Here is an 18,850-nt window from a genome sequence, read left to right as displayed (position 1 = left end):
TCCCCACAGCCCAAACAACAGACTCCAAAGAAGAAATTTCATTAAGTGGTACGCATCCTATCCCAACAAGGTCAATGTCAGTCCATTGAACAAGGCAACGTGGTCTCTCATTCTGTGTTAATGTTTTAGAAATCTGACTAGCAAAAAAATAAAATCCAGGGGTACGAAGACATCCACAAAAATCATTCCAAAATCAGCTCTGAATTTTATAATATAGTTCATTAATAATAGTCTGTCATACCAATTAAGCCAAATGTAGGAGTGACTAACAAATATATGACACAGAAAGAACATGAATAAAAACAAGGGAAATAAATTCAACAACACAGAACCAAGACACTAAAATCCAGGATATTATCCCAGCCTAATTCTACTTCCTAGAATTTCTATAACAAACAGCAGCATAAGAATATATGTGCAGTAAACAGAGGTACATTTTGATATTTGATGGGGAATCAATTGGCAATCCAAGCTGCAGGCTCACTTGGAATATAGTACTGGAGGAGAAATGTTTCTGAAATATACATGGAATCTCGAAGAAGTCACAAACAACAAGGTGAAATCTCCAACTTATACTATACTGTAATTGCTGGAAAGCGTTACTTTCAACAACATAGCAATAGTGGGGGATTCCCAAATTGTGTTTTCCACTGTTAGACTTCCAACATCGTAATAGAAAGGAATCTAAAGAGCATTACGCTTCCTGAAGATCTTTGTCAGCTGGGAATCCAATCATACCCTCAAAGGGAATAACATAAGAAGGTTCCAGGTCTAAGCTAGCAATACGAGTTAGTTTCAAACAAATGAAGCCTTCTCACATAAGCAATTGAAAAAAAAAACTGCTCATCCTGTCAAAATCCACCAAAGTCAAAAACGAAGTACAAGAAATAGATGAACTGCAAATCACAGGTAGAACATAAATTTACATCTGTTACTGAGAATTGGCTAAAACAGTAGCAGAATCAAGATTGAGTAATACTGCAAACAGAAAGATTACAGAGTTGGAGTCAGAACAAGCATCATTTGGCATGTCATGGAGGAAATGGAATCAATCTAGGAGCATTATGTTAAAAACAGTGCTCATCTGCAGCAAATCAAAACATCAAAGACACTAGACTCATCTCATATTTACAGATTTTTAGCAGTTTTTAGAAGTAATTTTATGCTTTAGAGTTTCTACAACAAAATTCTCAAGTAGATGTGAGCAAGAATAAGTTGATGTTATTCCAAACTTCATATTGCAAAAACGGCCCTTTAGTATCAAACAGAATCACAGCTAGATAAGAACAGTTCATTTGTGAAAACAATCAGATATAAATGTAAACTTGCTTTGGTATAACTAAAAATGCATGCCTCTGTTTCAAAAAAAGGTCTTAAATGCACTCCCTACAAATCTCGGAAGAAAATATTAACCTGCTACAGATACTTTGAAGCTTAATACAAAATGGTTCTTCAGTGTAACATTCCATTTAAAATATAAAATAAATTTTAAAAAATCCAGCCATCTAACAAATTTTTAATTATTATACTCCACTCAGTTGAAAGAACCAACAAATGCAAATAGAAGCGTGACCAGTTACCACAAAAAATTATCCTCAAACCTAGCCATAAAGCTCTTTTGATGTTACTCAGGGCCAACACTAAACATTGTGAACAAAGATGCTAAGAATCTCAAGAAGCAAAATTTGCTTGCTTTTAAGCAGCACCGGCTCCCTTGCCCTTCTTTCTCTGAATCTTTTTCATGTAAAACTCAAGCTCCCGACCCTCAAGAATATACCTGGTAAACATCAAAACAGCATATTTTCAGCACCAACATATGAAAATTGTCATCAATCTGCATACCACAATGATCTAACACTTCGCAAGTGAACAAACATACCCATCAGCACGTCCACATTGGCCTGGACGTGAAGCAATTGCAGCCAAAAGACGACCACTAGCAAACTGCTCTTCCAGATGTGTGTCAAGTTTGTGACCTTCTTGTCGATGCTCAATCTTCCTCAAAAGATGTTTGCTTTTTTTCTTCTCCTCCTCGACTGCAGCTTCTCCCTCCTGTGTATTAACACAACAAAGTGCAAGTAAGGACATTTCAAAGTTTCAATCATACTAAGCTGTTGGAAAGAATATGTTAATGATCATCTGCAGATCAGAAAGATGACACATGCAGTCTCATAGGTGTAAAAGTTCTGTGTTTATAGTACAGATTCTGTCAGAGAACAGTTATATATGGTTTTTCAACAAGGACAACTAGATTATTTCTTGTATATTTCACAGATAAACCAGGAGGGCAAGTCGCAAAATCCAGATGCACCACCAGAAGCAGAATTCACTCCAGCATGTGAATAGATGATCAATTTTGGCTTGCTAAGTGTACCTTCTAATGGTATCTAACTAGGTTTAGCATGTTATATTAAACATTTCAACTTATACTTTCAAATAAAAGCTACATTGAAAACTATTCTCTGTTTTGAGGAAATAATTATCATTTAAAGGTACACAAAATGGGCTTCCTCAAAAGGTTGGCCTCAAAGCACTAAAAATCATTAACAATATTCGGGGAAACAGCATGGTCCCTTAGCAGAGGCTCACATATGTTGATTACACCAGAAAGGGATCTTAGAATGTGTTCTAACTTCTAAAGTATCTTAACAAGATAATCATGTTCCACACCTTCAGAAATTCTATTATTATAATCCTAACAGCCTAATTTCTGTAAGGATATCTCATCACATAGGTCAAATCACATCTGTGGCTATTACAGGTAGAAATGCAATATGCATACTTTCTATGGAGCTAGCTAATAAACAAAAGCTGAACAGGACTATGGGCGTTTCTTGTTGAAAAGTACATCAGAATGTTTAGTTTCTGTGTTTTCAAGAACGTCAATATAAAGCAATTCAGAGGTGCTGCGACTTGCTGGAGCAGTTCTCATCCCTTGATAACAGACATGTGCTTGGGGCATTCAACAGAGATAATGATGTCATGGCCAACAAAATATACATCCCCCCTGTTACTCTTAAAATCCAGATACCCGGTGGATCTGATCCCATACGCATGCTCATCTGAACTTGCAGTCAGAGGACACCTTGAAAAGACTACTGAATCAATAGACCTGGTACCTTCAGCAGAGTCCTCCCCTCAATTTCTGAAAGAAAATGTTTACATTTATGAGCCTAATCGTCAGATTGCTGCTCTACAACAGCAAGTAAACATGCCCCTTTGAGATCGTAAAAATGCCCATCTGAGCACACCTTGAAAAAACCACTGTAACGAGAGACCCAATGCCTTCCCTCAAAATTCTGCAAGAAAATGTTTATTAGCCTAATTCTTAGATCGCTGCTCTGCAACAGCAAGTCGACAATCTGGTACACACTCATAACCAGTGTTGAAAATATCAGTATCGGCAAAATATCGGCGACGGTCCAAAAAATATCTTATCGGCAATATCGGCTAAAATATCGGCAAATATCGGCAAGCATAAAAAATAATTTTTTCAGATTTTTAAATATAGCCGAGATTTTCAAAATATCGCGATATTTTGCCAATATTTTCCGATATTTGCCGATATTTTGAAAATATCGCGATATTTTCTCGGCAATATATCGTTTTGCCGAAAATATCGCGATATTTTCTCGGCAATATATCGTTTTGCCGAAAATATCGCGATATTTTCAAATATCGCCGATATTATCAACAGTGCTCATAACAACAATTCTGAAGTTTTGGCAAATGATGGGAAGGAAACATGAGCATTAGCAAGGAACAGCAAGTGAGGTCATGCACCCTGTGTGCATTGGAAGTCTTTCAGTAAGCTACAGTGCTCTAATCCCCCACTTCAAGTACTCACAAGATGCTTTGGTACAAAGGAGTGAGAGCACATGTTTACACAACTCCGCAATAAATGAACAATTGGCATTTTAATGTTTATCTATATACAATACAAAGTTCAATCTCAGTGCTAGTGCCAACACAACATAGTTAAACAGGTCTCTCAGTTTTAGAGGCAGATTTCAAGTTGCATTATCCAAGGTAGAGAAAACGTTTCCAAAGCCAGAAATAATGGATAGTCTACTGCTATCGGCATTGTAACTCTGAGATACAACAGATTATATAAAAATTATTACTGCTGTGAAGAAAAATGCTCTAATCCCCCACTTCAAGTACTCACAAGATGCTTTGGTACAAAGGAGTGAGAGCACATGTTTACACAACTCCGCAATAAATGAACAATTGGCATTTTAATGTTTATCTATATACAATACAAAGTTCAATCTCAGTGCTAGTGCCAACACAACATAGTTAAACAGGTCTCTCAGTTTTAGAGGCAGATTTCAAGTTGCATTATCCAAGGTAGAGAAAACGTTTCCAAAGCCAGAAATAATGGATAGTCTACTGCTATCGGCATTGTAACTCTGAGATACAACAGATTATATAAAAATTATTACTGCTGTGAAGAAAAATGTAACTAAAACAACATAACACACAAGGATACCAGATCAAGCATTTACGAATTTTTAGTTTCGTAAAAGCTAAATAGGAAAGACATGACTATTGTAATAGCCCAGTTACATTTCCCATTATTATAAACATTGTAAATTTAATCAAATTAAATGGGCTGAGTTGGGGACACAGATTCCAGAGATGAGGTGGAGGGGGAAAACTACATGGGACGTTGACATATTGGTGACAGCCATGGAGGCTGGCAGGTGGCAAGCAGGGGACAGGGGACTAAATGGCGCCATGGTTATTGGCCAGCAACATCCTGGCAAGCATACCAAGGATGACAAGGCAAAACCAACGGAAAAATCAAGGGGCTGGCTCACAAGATTTGAGCCAGACTGGCAAATAACCACCAGGAAGTTGAATCAGACAGAGAGGACCACGCAGAGGAGGATAGACTTTTTTATGTCATGCATTATTAATATTACCACAGAGGGGATGATTTGATCAAGTAACAATGAAGTCTTACAACGCTGGATAGATTCAGGTGTTGGAAAACAAGACCCAGTACAAAAGCAGCTAGGGATAAATGTTGCTCTGTCAGCATTACAGATGATAATAATCGGGATTTCCACAGACTTACATCCTGTTACGCAGAAGTCTGCTTTAGAGATTGCTTGGTAGAAACGTGATTTTTTTGGCGGGTGGAGGTGCCTATGCCTTTGGAGCCCATGTTCTAACTGGCTGTGTGATAAAATCCCATAGCAGGTCTCCTTTGCTCATGCTCTGGAATCTGGCTCAGGTGACAGGGCTGCAAGAAAGATCACGGTGCAGCCCAGTCTATGGCTGAGAAGAGAGTTGCTGCCCCGAACTCAATTGACTAGCTTCATTGAGGTAAGTGCCTCTCATGTTTAACTTGTTCAGTGTGATCGTAGTTGTTTGTGTATATTTGGAACATGGTCGTTGTTGTTACGCTTCAGCTGTGTGTAAAGAAAAGTACAATCTAAGTCTGACTGAAGAGAAGGTGGACTCGGTCCTGTAGGGATAAACATTACCATGATTTACATAATTCTAATCTAAACCATTGGCTGGAACAGGGCTCACAATGAATGACTGTAGTTTATAAAAATATATACATATCATAAATTCCTACACTTATTGTCATGGTTTAAACTTTAAACTCCTTTCCGAGAACAAGGTATTTGCGGTAGTCTAGAGGTAGGTTAAGAAGGTCAGCTAGCATAGCTAAGAAGAGTTGCTAAGTTTTTAGCAGTTCATTTAGGTGGAATTTTTTTGTGATTTCAAATGATTACCTTCTCTGTTATTGGAAGCAAATCTATATAAACAGCCATTATGAATTTGCCCTTTAATATGTTTTCAGCTAGTCCCAATGCTGTCCTCTTTATGGTTTGTATTCCATGGATCAATGCCTGGTAATGCATCTTATTATATATGTAGTTGATTGTCAGAATTCAGATTCTATAGCACCCAATTTAGTCCGAGGGGGTATCAACTCCATGCTTTGATCTGGTTTTTAATAGCTATCTATACACTCTTTGTTGGGTTTGATCATGCTTACAATGTGTTCAGCAATTATAATCGCCAATGTCTCTTGCACATGTAACATAGAGTATTGCTTGGGCTGATGGAGACATACATAGTGATTTTCTAGGCCAGATTGCGGACATGCTATCACTTTTGAATTCCTGTTACTGGTCTTAACAGGAAATATTAACTCCTGTAGGGTATTATATAGGGTAAACTGTGTAAATAAATGGTGTTGGTAACCTACAGGCATGTAAGCAGCCTTAGGCTTAAACTGATGTTTGATAATGGGTGTAGGCACACGTGCCTGCATATAATATACATCTCTGGCCTGTTGGAGAGTACCCATCGCTGTAGGGGCAAATTTGATGCCTGTATAAGTATTCCACTGTCTTGAAATATTGGCATCTTTGGGATTGTAGCTCCGGGAACCAAGGTTTTGTAGATTCCATTCAACATAATGCTGTTAATGAGTGTAATGGATCATTAGTCAAGGAGCCATCAAGGGTTTAGAGGCACTATTTAATCATGACTTCTTAGTTCTTCTCTATGTTACCGGATCCTTCAGGCCCAGCGGCTGGATCCGCGGATCCCCGGATCAGAGACGGATCCGGATCCGGATCCACAAAGATCCGCCCCGCCCAACATTTGTCTTTCTATAATATGGTTTGGCGTCAGCACATATTTCCAAATTATATCTCAGCGCAGAATCTAGAAAGAAAATATCAGTGGATGAATAACCCGATATTGGAAAAATCAGCCGTGCGGGAGTTCATTAATCTGTGTGTAATATGGTTTGACGTCAGCACATATTTTCAAATTATATCTCAGCGCAGAATTCCAGAAAGAAAATGTCAGCTGATGAATAACACTATATTGGAAAAATCAGCCGTGGGAATAATTAACAAGGGAGTTCATTAATTTCAAGATTATAAACCTGCGGTTAACCATTGTATAAACTTTATTTCAAGATTATAAGATACGGATGTTGGGATATTCTAATTAAATTATATGTTTATTTTAGAAGTTTGATGAAGTAAGTTCTATAAAGTAACTTCATTTAATTTAAATATAATAACTATTAAATTATAGGTTTATTTTAAAAGTTTCATTAAGTAAGTTTATTTAATTTAAATATAATAACTAGTAATTAATGTTTTTATATTATGATACATTAATTTTAATATATTAAATTAATAATTATTGTAAAAATATTATATAGAAGTTTTATATTTAAAATTTTAAACAGAAATTATAATTTTTTATTTTATACAAATTTAATTAATATTTATAAATAATATATTAATTCTGATACTATTTATCTAATATATCTAATATTTATTTTTATAGGTACTCTATATAAAAATTATATATTTAAAAATTAATATATGTTTTTATTTTATTTTTATATAAATTTAATTTTTAAAAATTATAAAATATTTTATATTGTTTGTACTTGCCGTATCCGGATCCTGGCTTTTCAAAAAACTAGCGGATCCGTATCCGAATCCGGATCCGGATCCGAATCCGTATCCGAATCCTGGTAACTTAGGTTCTTCTCAGTTAGGACCCTTATTATTAATGGTGGAGATTATTGCGCAAGGCAATGCTCATTCATATATGCTTTGGTATTAAAGAATAAATAGCATAACAATTAGAAATAATGGCTGAACCACTAGGATTTCTGCGGTTGATCCATTGATGAGTATCGACATTCCTCATTGTTGAGAATAATCCATGAGTATTTTCAATGCTGTGTGATTGCTAAAACTAGAGTGTTACATAGGATCTTTACAGAAGGGAAGGAGTTATGAGAATTATTTGCTTGGTAAAAAATTGACTATGTTGTTCGCTTGCTGCATTCAGTGACATAAGCTTTTCAGTTGTCATCATTTCAAGAAATGAGGACAGTTAAGAATAAATATAATAGCTAAGTTACCAGGATTCGGATACGGATTCGGATACGGATTCGGATCCGGATCCGGATTCGGATACGGATCCGCTAGTTTTTTGAAAAGCCAGGATCCGGATACGGCAAGTACAAACAATATAAAATATTTTATAATTTTTAAAAATTAAATTTATATAAAAATAAAATAAAAACATATATTAATTTTTAAATATATAATTTTTATATAGAGTACCTATAAAAATAAATATTAGATATATTAGATAAATAGTATCAGAATTAATATATTATTTATAAATATTAATTAAATTTGTATAAAATAAAAAATTATAATTTCTGTTTAAAATTTTAAATATAAAACTTCTATATAATATTTTTACAATAATTATTAATTTAATATATTAAAATTAATGTATCATAATATAAAAACATTAATTACTAGTTATTATATTTAAATTAAATAAGCTTACTTAATGAAACTTTTAAAATAAACCTATAATTTAATAGTTATTATATTTAAATTAAATGAAGTTACTTTATAGAACTTACTTCATCAAACTTCTAAAATAAACATATAATTTAATTAGAATATCCCAACATCCGTATCTTATAATCTTGAAATAAAGTTTATACAATGGTTAACCGCAGGTTTATAATCTTGAAATTAATGAACTCCCTTGTTAATTATTCCCACGGCTGATTTTTCCAATATAGCGTTATTCATCAGCTGACATTTTCTTTCTGGAATTCTGCGCTGAGATATAATTTGAAAATATGTGCTGACGTCAAACCATATTACACACAGATTAATGAACTCCCGCACGGCTGATTTTTCCAATATCGGGTTATTCATCCACTGATATTTTCTTTCTAGATTCTGCGCTGAGATATAATTTGGAAATATGTGCTGACGTCAAACCATATTATAGAAAGACAAATGTTGGGCGGGGCGGATCTTTGTGGATCCGGATCCGGATCCGTCTCTGATCCGGGGATCCGCGGATCCAGCCGCTGGGCCTGAAGGATCCGGTAACATAGTATAATAGTCATTATCTAGCCAGGTTTAGCAGCACAAATTCCTTTGTTGGCATCTTAATGTTCTTTGTTACAGAAAACTCAAGATCCAACTTTAATGGAATATAAGAGCTAAAAAGCTACTTGTGAAAAAACAAATTAAAGAAAGCTCAAGGAAATCTAACTGAAGATATAGGGAACTTTGCATCATAGGGCACCCTATAATAAACCCTCCCTAGAGGAGAACCGAGTACTTATCCTGAACATACTGCCAACCTTTTCTTGCAAACTGTATCCCAGAAAATATGATTCACTGTCCGCAAAAACAATCCCATTTTGCTTTGCTGATGTAAATATTTTATCTAAATATAAGACATTTTTCAAAGCAAAAGTGGTAGCTAATTTCAGAAACACTTAATGCTGCAAAGTTTTTCAAATAAACATAGTATGATATTTTCTGAGCTTGGCTAATAAGGTGCAATTCAAAATTTTGAAGCTCTATACTCTTTGCTTGCAGAAGATTTTCAACCACTATTCTTTGAACATATTCTGCTATGAATTAAGTCTCCGACATACTACCTTTGTCACGGAAATTTGTACAATTCCAAAGTGTATAATGAAGAGGATCAATTATATCCATTTGACACTAACTATAGTCAAAAGGCAATATTATTATTGACATTCTCATCAATGTCTGAGAGTTGTGTTAGATAATTTTAATGCTATTTCCAATCATAGTTACTTTGATGGGTATTTGGGATCCTACTGTGGCCTTTAATTTTTTTGTCATTACAATATCCTCTTGGTTCTGGGTCATTGTGTTGGTTTGGTAGTATAATATTCCTTGCAAGAGAATGTAATGGCATCAATTCATATTTGGTTTGTAAGTCTGTCAAAACTGTACTAACAGGGCATTTTCCTTGTTCTTTGACATGTCAAAGCCAAGTAGTAGATATCTTTTCTATCAGTATCAATATTACGGTTGGCTATTCTAGAATTGTGGGCAATTTTAGATATTTAGTTGAGTCTGGGTATTAGTTTGACATAAATAGTACCTTTTTTCTCTTCATTCCTTTGCTTCCCTGCTTAAAAATCCTGTCTATCTTACATTTTGATTCATTGTAAACTCATTAGTTTCCTCGGTGGCTGTTAAACTCAATGTTATAAATTAAGAGTTTCAATTTTTCTTCTTTGGTTGTTTCTGGAAAGATAGATATCTTTTATTTTATGCTAACACATGCCTTCTTTATACGAAGAAATTGTTTTTCTAATAAGTGCCTATTACTGGTGGGAATTCATATACAGAATTACAGCAGTCATGCTTGTCTGAAATGACATGTATACAGGTAGTCTTTACATGGTAAACATTGCACTATTCATTAAGAAGAAGAAAAAAATCCTAGACCCCATTCCCTTAACTGCACCTTGTCAGTCGGGTCAACCCAGTAACCACCTCCCGAGGTCAGGATGTAAGGGAGTGCGTTACAACTATCAGTCATGAAGGTAGATACAAGTTACCGAAACTATATCACAGAATTTATGTAAAACTTTGAAAAGCTCTATCATAAGTAGTTTAATTATAATTAGGTCAAAACTGAATAAAATAATCATCTGCTAAACATTTCGCTCTACCTACCTCGGTAGTCTCTTTCTTGGCAGCAGCAGCCTTCTTCTTCCTGCCAATATCCTGAGCGTAGTGCTGTTCATACCACTGACGGAAAGGAGCAGCATCAACCTGAATAATGGCACTCTTTACCAAAGTCTGGGTTCTGACAAGCTCATTATTAGATGCATTGTAAACCACGTCTAATATACGAGTCTTGCGAGTCACAGCCTCAGAACCCCAAGAAAAGTTACCAGTATCGAGTCTCAAAGCCCTCCACTTTACATTACCTCCTCTCACACGCACCCTTCTCACGGTCTTGTTACTAGACAGTTTCGTCATTGAAGGCTGTCTGCCCAACTCATACCTGCGCGTATTGCAAAAAATTAAACACCTTAGAAATATAAAAACCTACAGAGCTTAAAAACCCCATCACATGTTCCCTGCCATCAAAACCCTTCATTGTTTTAAAGAAACTTAATAACCCTAATACTTTACCATCTTCCAAAACATTCACAGAGCAGATCGCCATGAACATGTATTATTCAAACACTGACTACTGACCTAAAATTCTGGTTTATATATAAATCATCAAATTGCAGATCGCCGTCATTTACAAAAAGTTCCAAACTATTGAACCCCTTATAATGTCATTAAACTCCATGCCCTTTGGAACGTTAACCAATCAATCTAGACCTAATGTTTCCATTGATATAAAACTTTATAGCGATTCACATAGACTTTGGAACCCTAAAAACCCAAATTAACAAATCCGTACTTCACGAAACCTCGCATTGTAAAACAGGCCACCCAAAAGAAACATAAATCTGCAAATTTGCTTGTATTGACAGAAATTGGTTCTCAAGATTGAAACCCCTTACTTTCGCTTTTTCCTCCAGACCTTCTTCTTCCCTCCAGTCGCACGTTTCTTGTGAAGTGAATCCCGTGAGATACCTGTATCAATGCATTTACGGGGTTCATATTATTGTTAGATATCACGGAATAACAACAGTAGAGTACCGGCAGATATAGTTCATACAGTGTTCAGATTAAAAAAAAAATGTATTAAGACGGAAGAAATCCATGGCCACATGACTCTTACCCATGGTTTCAGAATCGGCTGGAACGCCTGCAGATGGCTTTCAAGATCGGCCCGCGCCGCCGCCTGACCTTGGCTACTCCCCCTCTCCAACACGCAACACCTCTCTGCCTCTCCAACTCACAACACCTCTCTGAAAAGATAGAGTGAAAACCGAACTTATCAAAATCCTGGTTAAAACCCTACCTTGAACCCTCGAGAGTTTTTTACACTATTAATTGCTGGAAAAAATATTTATGATTTATTATTTGTTTAATAGGTTTGCCATTCTATATAATAAAAAAATATGTATTTTTGTGATTTTATTTATTTAGTAAAAAATTGATGAACCTTCACACTATTAATTTAAAAATTATTTTAAAACCATTAATAATATTATTATAATTTTTTAGTCACTATAACATATTCTATATTCAAATAAAGAGAATATATATATATATATATACATAATATTGAAGATTTATATTTTAATTTTATTAGGAAGAATGTCATGGAGAACCTAAAAGAGTTGTAGTATTTTGCTTGCAAATGTATAATGAGTTTAACGTAATATTATGTTTTATGGGTGATATCTCGCGTGGCTGGGACGGCGTGTTATTTGTTTCCCCACTCGGGTTCGACCCACGGAATACATGTTGCGCTGTCGTCAATTGACGCAGCTATTGTAAACATCGGACTATTGTATATATTGTAAATATTGTGTTCTGGGGTTAATATAATGCTTCTCAAGAGGGACTTACCCCCCTCAATTAATATATATATATATATATATATATATATATATATATATTGTGTTTTATGGACTATTTAATATATTTGTACAATCGGGAAGGGATGGATCGCACGCGCAAAGGTCTGGGCTAGGGTTACCTTTCGCGCATCTACTGCGGCTCATAGAGACTAGGGCTCGATAACATTTCTATGCCTAGTTTTCTACCGCTGCGGTCACGATCCTGGAACCTCCAGCTGCAGCAATCCCATTGTTATCCTCAACAGTCTTTTTCGGTGCCGACATAGTGTCAGATATGGATGTCTCGGAGCTTGAATCGGTGGACTATTCGGCGGATCCATCGCCGGACAAAGTTATATTCGGGAAGCCCTGCTTTGGACCTCGTTCACAGTTCGCGCCTTCCTCTTCGTCATCGGTTCCTGGGCACCCATCTTACCCCACCTCCGATGCGCCCATTGTTTATCGCACCAACCCTTCATCTGCTGGAGCTTTTCCTTCTGAATCGCCGCCCTTCGAGGTCCCTCCGCTCTCGCCAGGTTCTCTGCAGTTCCTGGCCTCGCATACTCCTCCCTCGCCCTCGTTCGATCCACAGGCTCCGCCCCTCCTATCGGTGCCTCTCCCTCCGCCGATCGCAAACCCTGCATCTCATCCCTCCGCCTCAGGATTGCGCCCCTCTGGTTGTTTTGAAACCCCTGCGGTCACTACCCGCCCCGCTCAACCCCCTCCCAGGGAGGGTATCACCAATCCTCTGGTAGATCACCCATCGGCCCCTCGATCCGGCAAAAAGAAGGTTCACTGTGTGAGATCTACGTCGAGGGACATTTCCATAAAATTCGACGAATCGAAGCCGCTCGGAGAATATATGGATATCGCAAACACCGTGTTAGTAGGGCACGTCAGGGGCCGAACATACTCGAGACAGAGACTCATTCTATGGGTTAAGGAGATTTGGGGCGGAGTATTATTCGATCTACCAGAGGTTCATGTTCTACCAAGAGGCTGGTTCTCACTAAAATTCTCCAAGGAAAGTCAGACAGATCTGGTACTGGGGCGTTACTGGCATATCGAAATGGCCCCGGTACTCCTTAAGCGCTGGAGTCCCCTTTTTGAACCAGAGCGGGAACAGCTTGGTGCAGGACCGATCTGGGTTCGCCTCCCGGGTCTTCCATTACCATTCTGGGCCGAAGAAGTGTTTATTCAGGTTGGCAATGCCCTCGGGACCTACTTGGACTTCGATCGCACATTTGTGGAATCAGGGAGTCGAACACTTGCACGGATTTTGGTTCATCTGGACACCCGGGAAGGGCTTGAGGAGCAAATCACGCTTCAATGGGGCAGATGCATCAGGGTTCAGCTATTGGATTATGAAGGAGTCCCCTTCCGCTGCAGACGGTGCCATAAAGTCGGACACCTTGCTAAGGACTGTCCTCTCAACAAGAAAGCTGAAGACACTCCGAAGAATACCCCGACTTCCTCCAGGATGGCATCTCCAAACTCTTCTCGGCCTCCCTCTGCCGGTCCGCCCCCTTCGGCTTCAGCACCAGTGGACGTTTCTGGACTCCGGCGTCCTTCGCCTCCTATCACTAGGGCACGCTCGGCGGCTGAAGCGGGTATGATCTCTGGTTCTCTTACCTCTCATGTTCTTTCATCGATTGATGTCATTGGTCCCTCATCTCTTTCCCCTATGATTCATTGCCCTCTTACTTCATCTCCTACCATCTGTTCGGACCCAATCATATCCACTTCTCCCCATAAGAATTGCTCCTCCCCGCGGACGTCTTCCCCTCCACACCCATATTTTCTTCGATCTCGGAATCCTGCCAGAGAGACCCCAATCGGACATTCCGGTCTGGGCATTGTTTTTCCTGAAGGGGGTGTATCGAATACCAGAGGGAGAAAATCCCATCTCTCTAAAGCCATTAAACTTGCTGGGGCAGAGGTGGTCTCTGGCAGACAATCGACCATTGACGGGGTCCTTAGAGCGGGACACACCCCGAGAGGTGTTCCCCCATGAAGTGTCTTTCATTTAATTGTAGAGGACTGGCTAGTTCCTCCAAGAAACTAGCCTTGAAGAGGCTCATCGAATCTGAGCCTATTGATATTATCATGCTACAAGAAACTCTCTGCTCAGCTGATCAGTGTTCTCAAGCCTTGCTTACCTTGGTCCCTGGTTGGAACATCTTTGCAAATGATGCTGTTGGTCGATCCGGGGGGCTAGCCATTGGGATCAACCCCCGCACCATTAAACTAAATTCTAGTTGGGGGGGGGGCTGGATTCATTGGATTGGATATTTTCTCTGCCGACCTCGGCATGGATCTTAGAATTGTCAATATTTATGCGCCCTGCTCCCAGCGAGAAGCATTCTGGCAGCACATCCTTCATCTCCCTTTACTGAATGAAGATCATGTCATTATCGGAGGTGACCTAAATTTCTCGCTGGGTTTCAGGGAGTCTTGGGGCTCGGATGCTCAAATTGACCCCATTACCGATTTCATGCACAATCTGCTAGAGCAATCAAATTTTATAGATATCCCCATGCAGCGCCCCCTTCCTACCTGGAGGAATAGACGGGTTGGGGACGCTGCCCTTGCTCGCAGACTTGACAGATTTCTCCTTAAAGGGACTCTTCTCCAGCGCGTGCATCTGTTCCGACAATGGGTTGGCTCGGGGGGGCTATCGGACCATAATCCTATTTATCTGGAGATTCAAGGACCTACCAAGAAACCCAAGGCACCCTTCAAATTCAACCACACCTGGCTGAAGGACCCCTCATATATCAAGCTGATTAAGGATTACTGGATAGCTCACCCTATCAATGACAATGAATCTTATGCTAAAAGTTTCTGCAGAAACCTTGCAGAATTAAAGCATATTTCCATTCAGTGGGCTAAGGCGAAATTGGAGAGGGAATCAGCACAGCTCACTCAAATTGAGGCTGATATTTGCTCACTTACTGACGATCGGGGCTTGGGATTCATCTCTGCGGCTGACAAAGGCAGGCTAATTGACTTGGAAAGTCAAAAAGCCAAGATCCTCAAAGAGAGGGAGGAATCCATCAGATTAAGAAGTAGAGCATTATGGATACAAGCTGGGGACGACAACACAAAGTTCTTTCATAGCTATGCAAAGAGCAGGAAGGTTTCTAATACAATCTGGAAGCTCCCCTCTCCGGATGGTGAGATTGCAGACAATTTTCATAAGCTTGCACACCTGGGCACCACCCATTTCAGGAATTTGTACAAGAGTCCCCGGGAAGCCAATCTACTGGACATCATCAATGTGGCAAACCACTTCCCAAGATTCGTGGAGGATGAAGATGTGGCGGATTTAACCGACCCTGTTACAGCTGAAGAACTTGAAGGGGTGTTGAAGTGGTTCAAGAAAGATAAAAGTCCCGGTCCAGATGGATGGACCATTGAATTCTACCTAGCCTTTTATGAAGATCTGGGGCAGGATCTGCTGAGGGTGGTTGAGGAGAGCCGAACTACTGGATCCATTTATCATGCTATCAATTCCACATTTATTGCCCTCATACCCAAATCTGATTCCCCGGCATCCTTTGATGACTATCGACCCATTTCATTGTGTAACTGCCTATACAAAATCATCTCAAAGATCATTGCTAACCGGCTTAGACCTATCCTCTCCAGGTCCATTGCCCCGCAGCAATTTGCTTTTCTAGACTCCAGACAAATTCATGAGGCCATTGGACTTGCACAAGAGGCCCTTCACTCCATCTGGTCCAAAAATCTAAAAGCCATCCTCCTCAAAATCGATCTCTCCAAAGCTTTCGATCGTGTCAGCTGGCTCTATCTTAAAATGATACTCATTCATTTGGGGTTCCCTCATGCTTTTATCACTTGGATAATGGCTTGCATCACCTCCCCCTCCTTCAGTATCCTCATCAATGGCTCGGCCTCTACATTTTTCCACTCGGAAAGAGGTCTGCGACAGGGGTGCCCTCTATCACCTCTTCTCTTTCTCTTGGTCATGGAAGGCCTCAGTCGCCTCATGGAAGCTGCAAAGAGGGATGGTGATATTGGAGGTCTTGGCATATCCGATTTGTGCTATCTTACACATCTACTTTTTGTGGATGATGTACTTATTCTACTTGATGGCAGTGTCAGAGACTCCCGGACCTTCTCGAAAATCCTGCAAAGATTTTCTGCAGCTACAGGTATGCAGCCAAATCAGACGAAATCCACCATCACCTGCGCTCGCACTACTGTACAGGAGACTCGGACTGCCCTACAGGCTTTTCCTTACTCGGTGCACTCACTGGATAGAGGTCTTAAATACCTGGGTTTCAATCTGAAGCCTACCTGCCAAAGGATAGCTGATTGGGTCTGGTTGGTGGCCAAATTGGAAAAGAGGCTTTTGGGTTGGAGCCACAGATATCTATCTAGGGCTGGCAGACTGGTGCTCATCAAATCTGTGCTAGAGGCTACCCCGGTCTTCTGGATGGCACTAGCCTGGATACCAAGGAACATCCTGGGGAGGCTGCAGCAGCTTTGCAACCGCTACCTATGGAATGGGAGTCAGGAGAAAAGAATATTTGCTTGGATCAGCTGGAAGAAAATCTCTCTACCCAAAAAATGGGGAGGTTGGGGCCTCAAAGACCTCCCAGATTTTGCCAAAGCACTAGCTGCCAAGATGGGATGGACACTGCTCACTAGCCAAAATCTGTGGACACATGTTACTTATCACAAATACATTTGGCCTCAAAATATTATGGATTGGGCCCGACTACCAACCTGGTCTTCGAAAGGATGCTCTTCTGTCTGGAAGGCCTTGATTGATTCCCTTCCCCTCATTCGGGACAACCTGGCTTGGCGCATAAATGATGGCATGACGGGCAGGATAGGCATGGACCCATGGAATAACAGCGGGGGCAGACATATATTAAATCAGGAGCTTATCAATTACCTACAATCCCGGGGGATTCGGCACTTCGCACAGATTGCTGATCCGCATCGAACAGACATCTTCGCTCAAGCTTGGAAAACTGCCCAATATTTGGATCTCCCTATTCAATGGCATCAGGAATGGGATCAATATACCATGGCTTTAACTGAATCTCACATCCGCATCAAACAAGGGCCAGATGAACTTATTTGGTGCCCAGCGGACCATGGTATATATGCACCAAAGCACGGATACAGTGCTCTCATATCTCACAGATCACCGGAACAGATCCACCCGTGGTGGCATATCATATGGAAGCTCAAGGCCTCTCCCCGATCAAAACTATTCTTCTGGTGTGCTCTCCATGGTATCGTCCCCACGGGAGAACAGCTGACCCGCAGAGCCATACACGGCCCCTCTTGGTGCACCTTCTGCAAAAATGCGTCTGAATTCACAGACCACATCTTTCTACTCTGCCCGACTGTCCAAATCTTATGGAGAAATATTTGTCAGCAATTGGGCATATCGGGACAATGGAGTGGACCTGATTTACAAAGCGCATGGAGTAGCTGGTCACAAACCCACCCGGACTCAAAATTAATCAACCTCCCCCCTGTGGCCACCTGGTATATCTGGCTCGCCCGGAATAGGGCCATTTTCGAGGACCGACCGATTATGGGCTGCCGGATTGAAATCGTTGTTATTGCTGCATATCAGGAGTTACCAGATCCGCCACCTACCAGGCCCAGATCCATTCAGCCCATGCCCGAGATTGACAGATCCATCCCTTGGGCATTTTTCGACGGGGCAGCGAATCAAGCCGGGTGTGGTGGAGGATTTGTCCTTCACATAAATGAACAGCACAGATATCTAGCAAAACTGGGTTTCGGAAATGGATCAAACAATTTTGCTGAGCTCTCTGCATTACATAATCTTCTACATTTTGCTTTATCACATCAGCACACACAGATCAATATATTTGGGGACTCATTGGTGGTTGTTAACTGGATCAATAATGTCACTACTTGCCATTCTCACACACTCAGCAATTTATTACATAATACTCTCACACTCAAAGCAGCTTTTGATCATTTCACTTGTGTGCATATTTACAGAGAACACAATAGCGAGGCTGACAAACTATCCAAAGAGGCCTCGACACTTCCCCGAGGCGATGGGCAAATAGTGGAGCAGAATGGGTCAGATGAACATCAGTTTTACCACCGACCATATATAGATCAGAGGCAACAGAGGGACAATAGTCCCAATAGCTGACCGAGAATGGAGACTAATTTGACAAACTGCTACTATATTTATAAAATAGAATCTTTTTGTATATGCGAATAGGTTGTAGAGCCAGAACAATGAAATGTAATTAGTACTTTTTGTTACACACTGATAATCACCTGAAAAGGTGGATTTTGTATGAACAAGACAGTAATGCCATGGCATCTGCTTATGTAATTTTCTAATATTAATGAAAGTTACTGATTTTTCCAGTGGAAAAAAAATATATTTGTACAATCTAATTTACAAAGTAATTCCAAGCATTTTTTTTTTATTTTTTATTTTTCATTTAGTCAATGTAATTTACTTTATTGTGT

At 39.6% G+C, this 18,850-nt stretch overlaps 2 protein-coding genes across 2 annotated transcripts; one reads left to right on the top strand and one right to left on the bottom strand.

The window, feature by feature from the left end:
* Positions 1-1,398: 1,398 nt before the first annotated feature.
* Positions 1,399-11,828, bottom strand: LOC149258713 (small ribosomal subunit protein eS8-like). The gene is made up of 5 exons (XM_089416009.1): positions 11,614-11,828; positions 11,393-11,465; positions 10,545-10,878; positions 1,880-2,052; positions 1,399-1,777 (listed from the first exon to the last, which is right to left on the bottom strand). The coding sequence occupies exons 1-5, from the start codon at positions 11,615-11,617 to the stop codon at positions 1,696-1,698; spliced, it is 666 nt and encodes a 221-aa protein (XP_089272135.1). The 5' UTR covers positions 11,618-11,828; the 3' UTR covers positions 1,399-1,695.
* An 807-nt stretch (positions 11,829-12,635) lies between these two features.
* Positions 12,636-18,521, top strand: LOC149258712 (uncharacterized). Its single transcript, XM_089429512.1, has 2 exons — positions 12,636-14,312; positions 14,694-18,521. Exons 1-2 carry the CDS (start codon positions 12,636-12,638, stop codon positions 18,519-18,521), a joined length of 5,505 nt encoding a protein of 1,834 aa, XP_089285638.1.
* The last annotated feature ends 329 nt before the right edge of the window (positions 18,522-18,850 follow it).

Source organism: Pinus tabuliformis, chromosome 6 (assembly GCF_031772625.1).
Source record: "Pinus tabuliformis cultivar Carrire ecotype Pingquan chromosome 6, CPIR1, whole genome shotgun sequence".
NCBI classification, from domain to species: domain Eukaryota; kingdom Viridiplantae; phylum Streptophyta; class Pinopsida; order Pinales; family Pinaceae; genus Pinus; species Pinus tabuliformis.
Note: the sequence above shows the minus strand (reverse complement) of the source record. Positions and strands in the feature narration are given on the sequence as shown.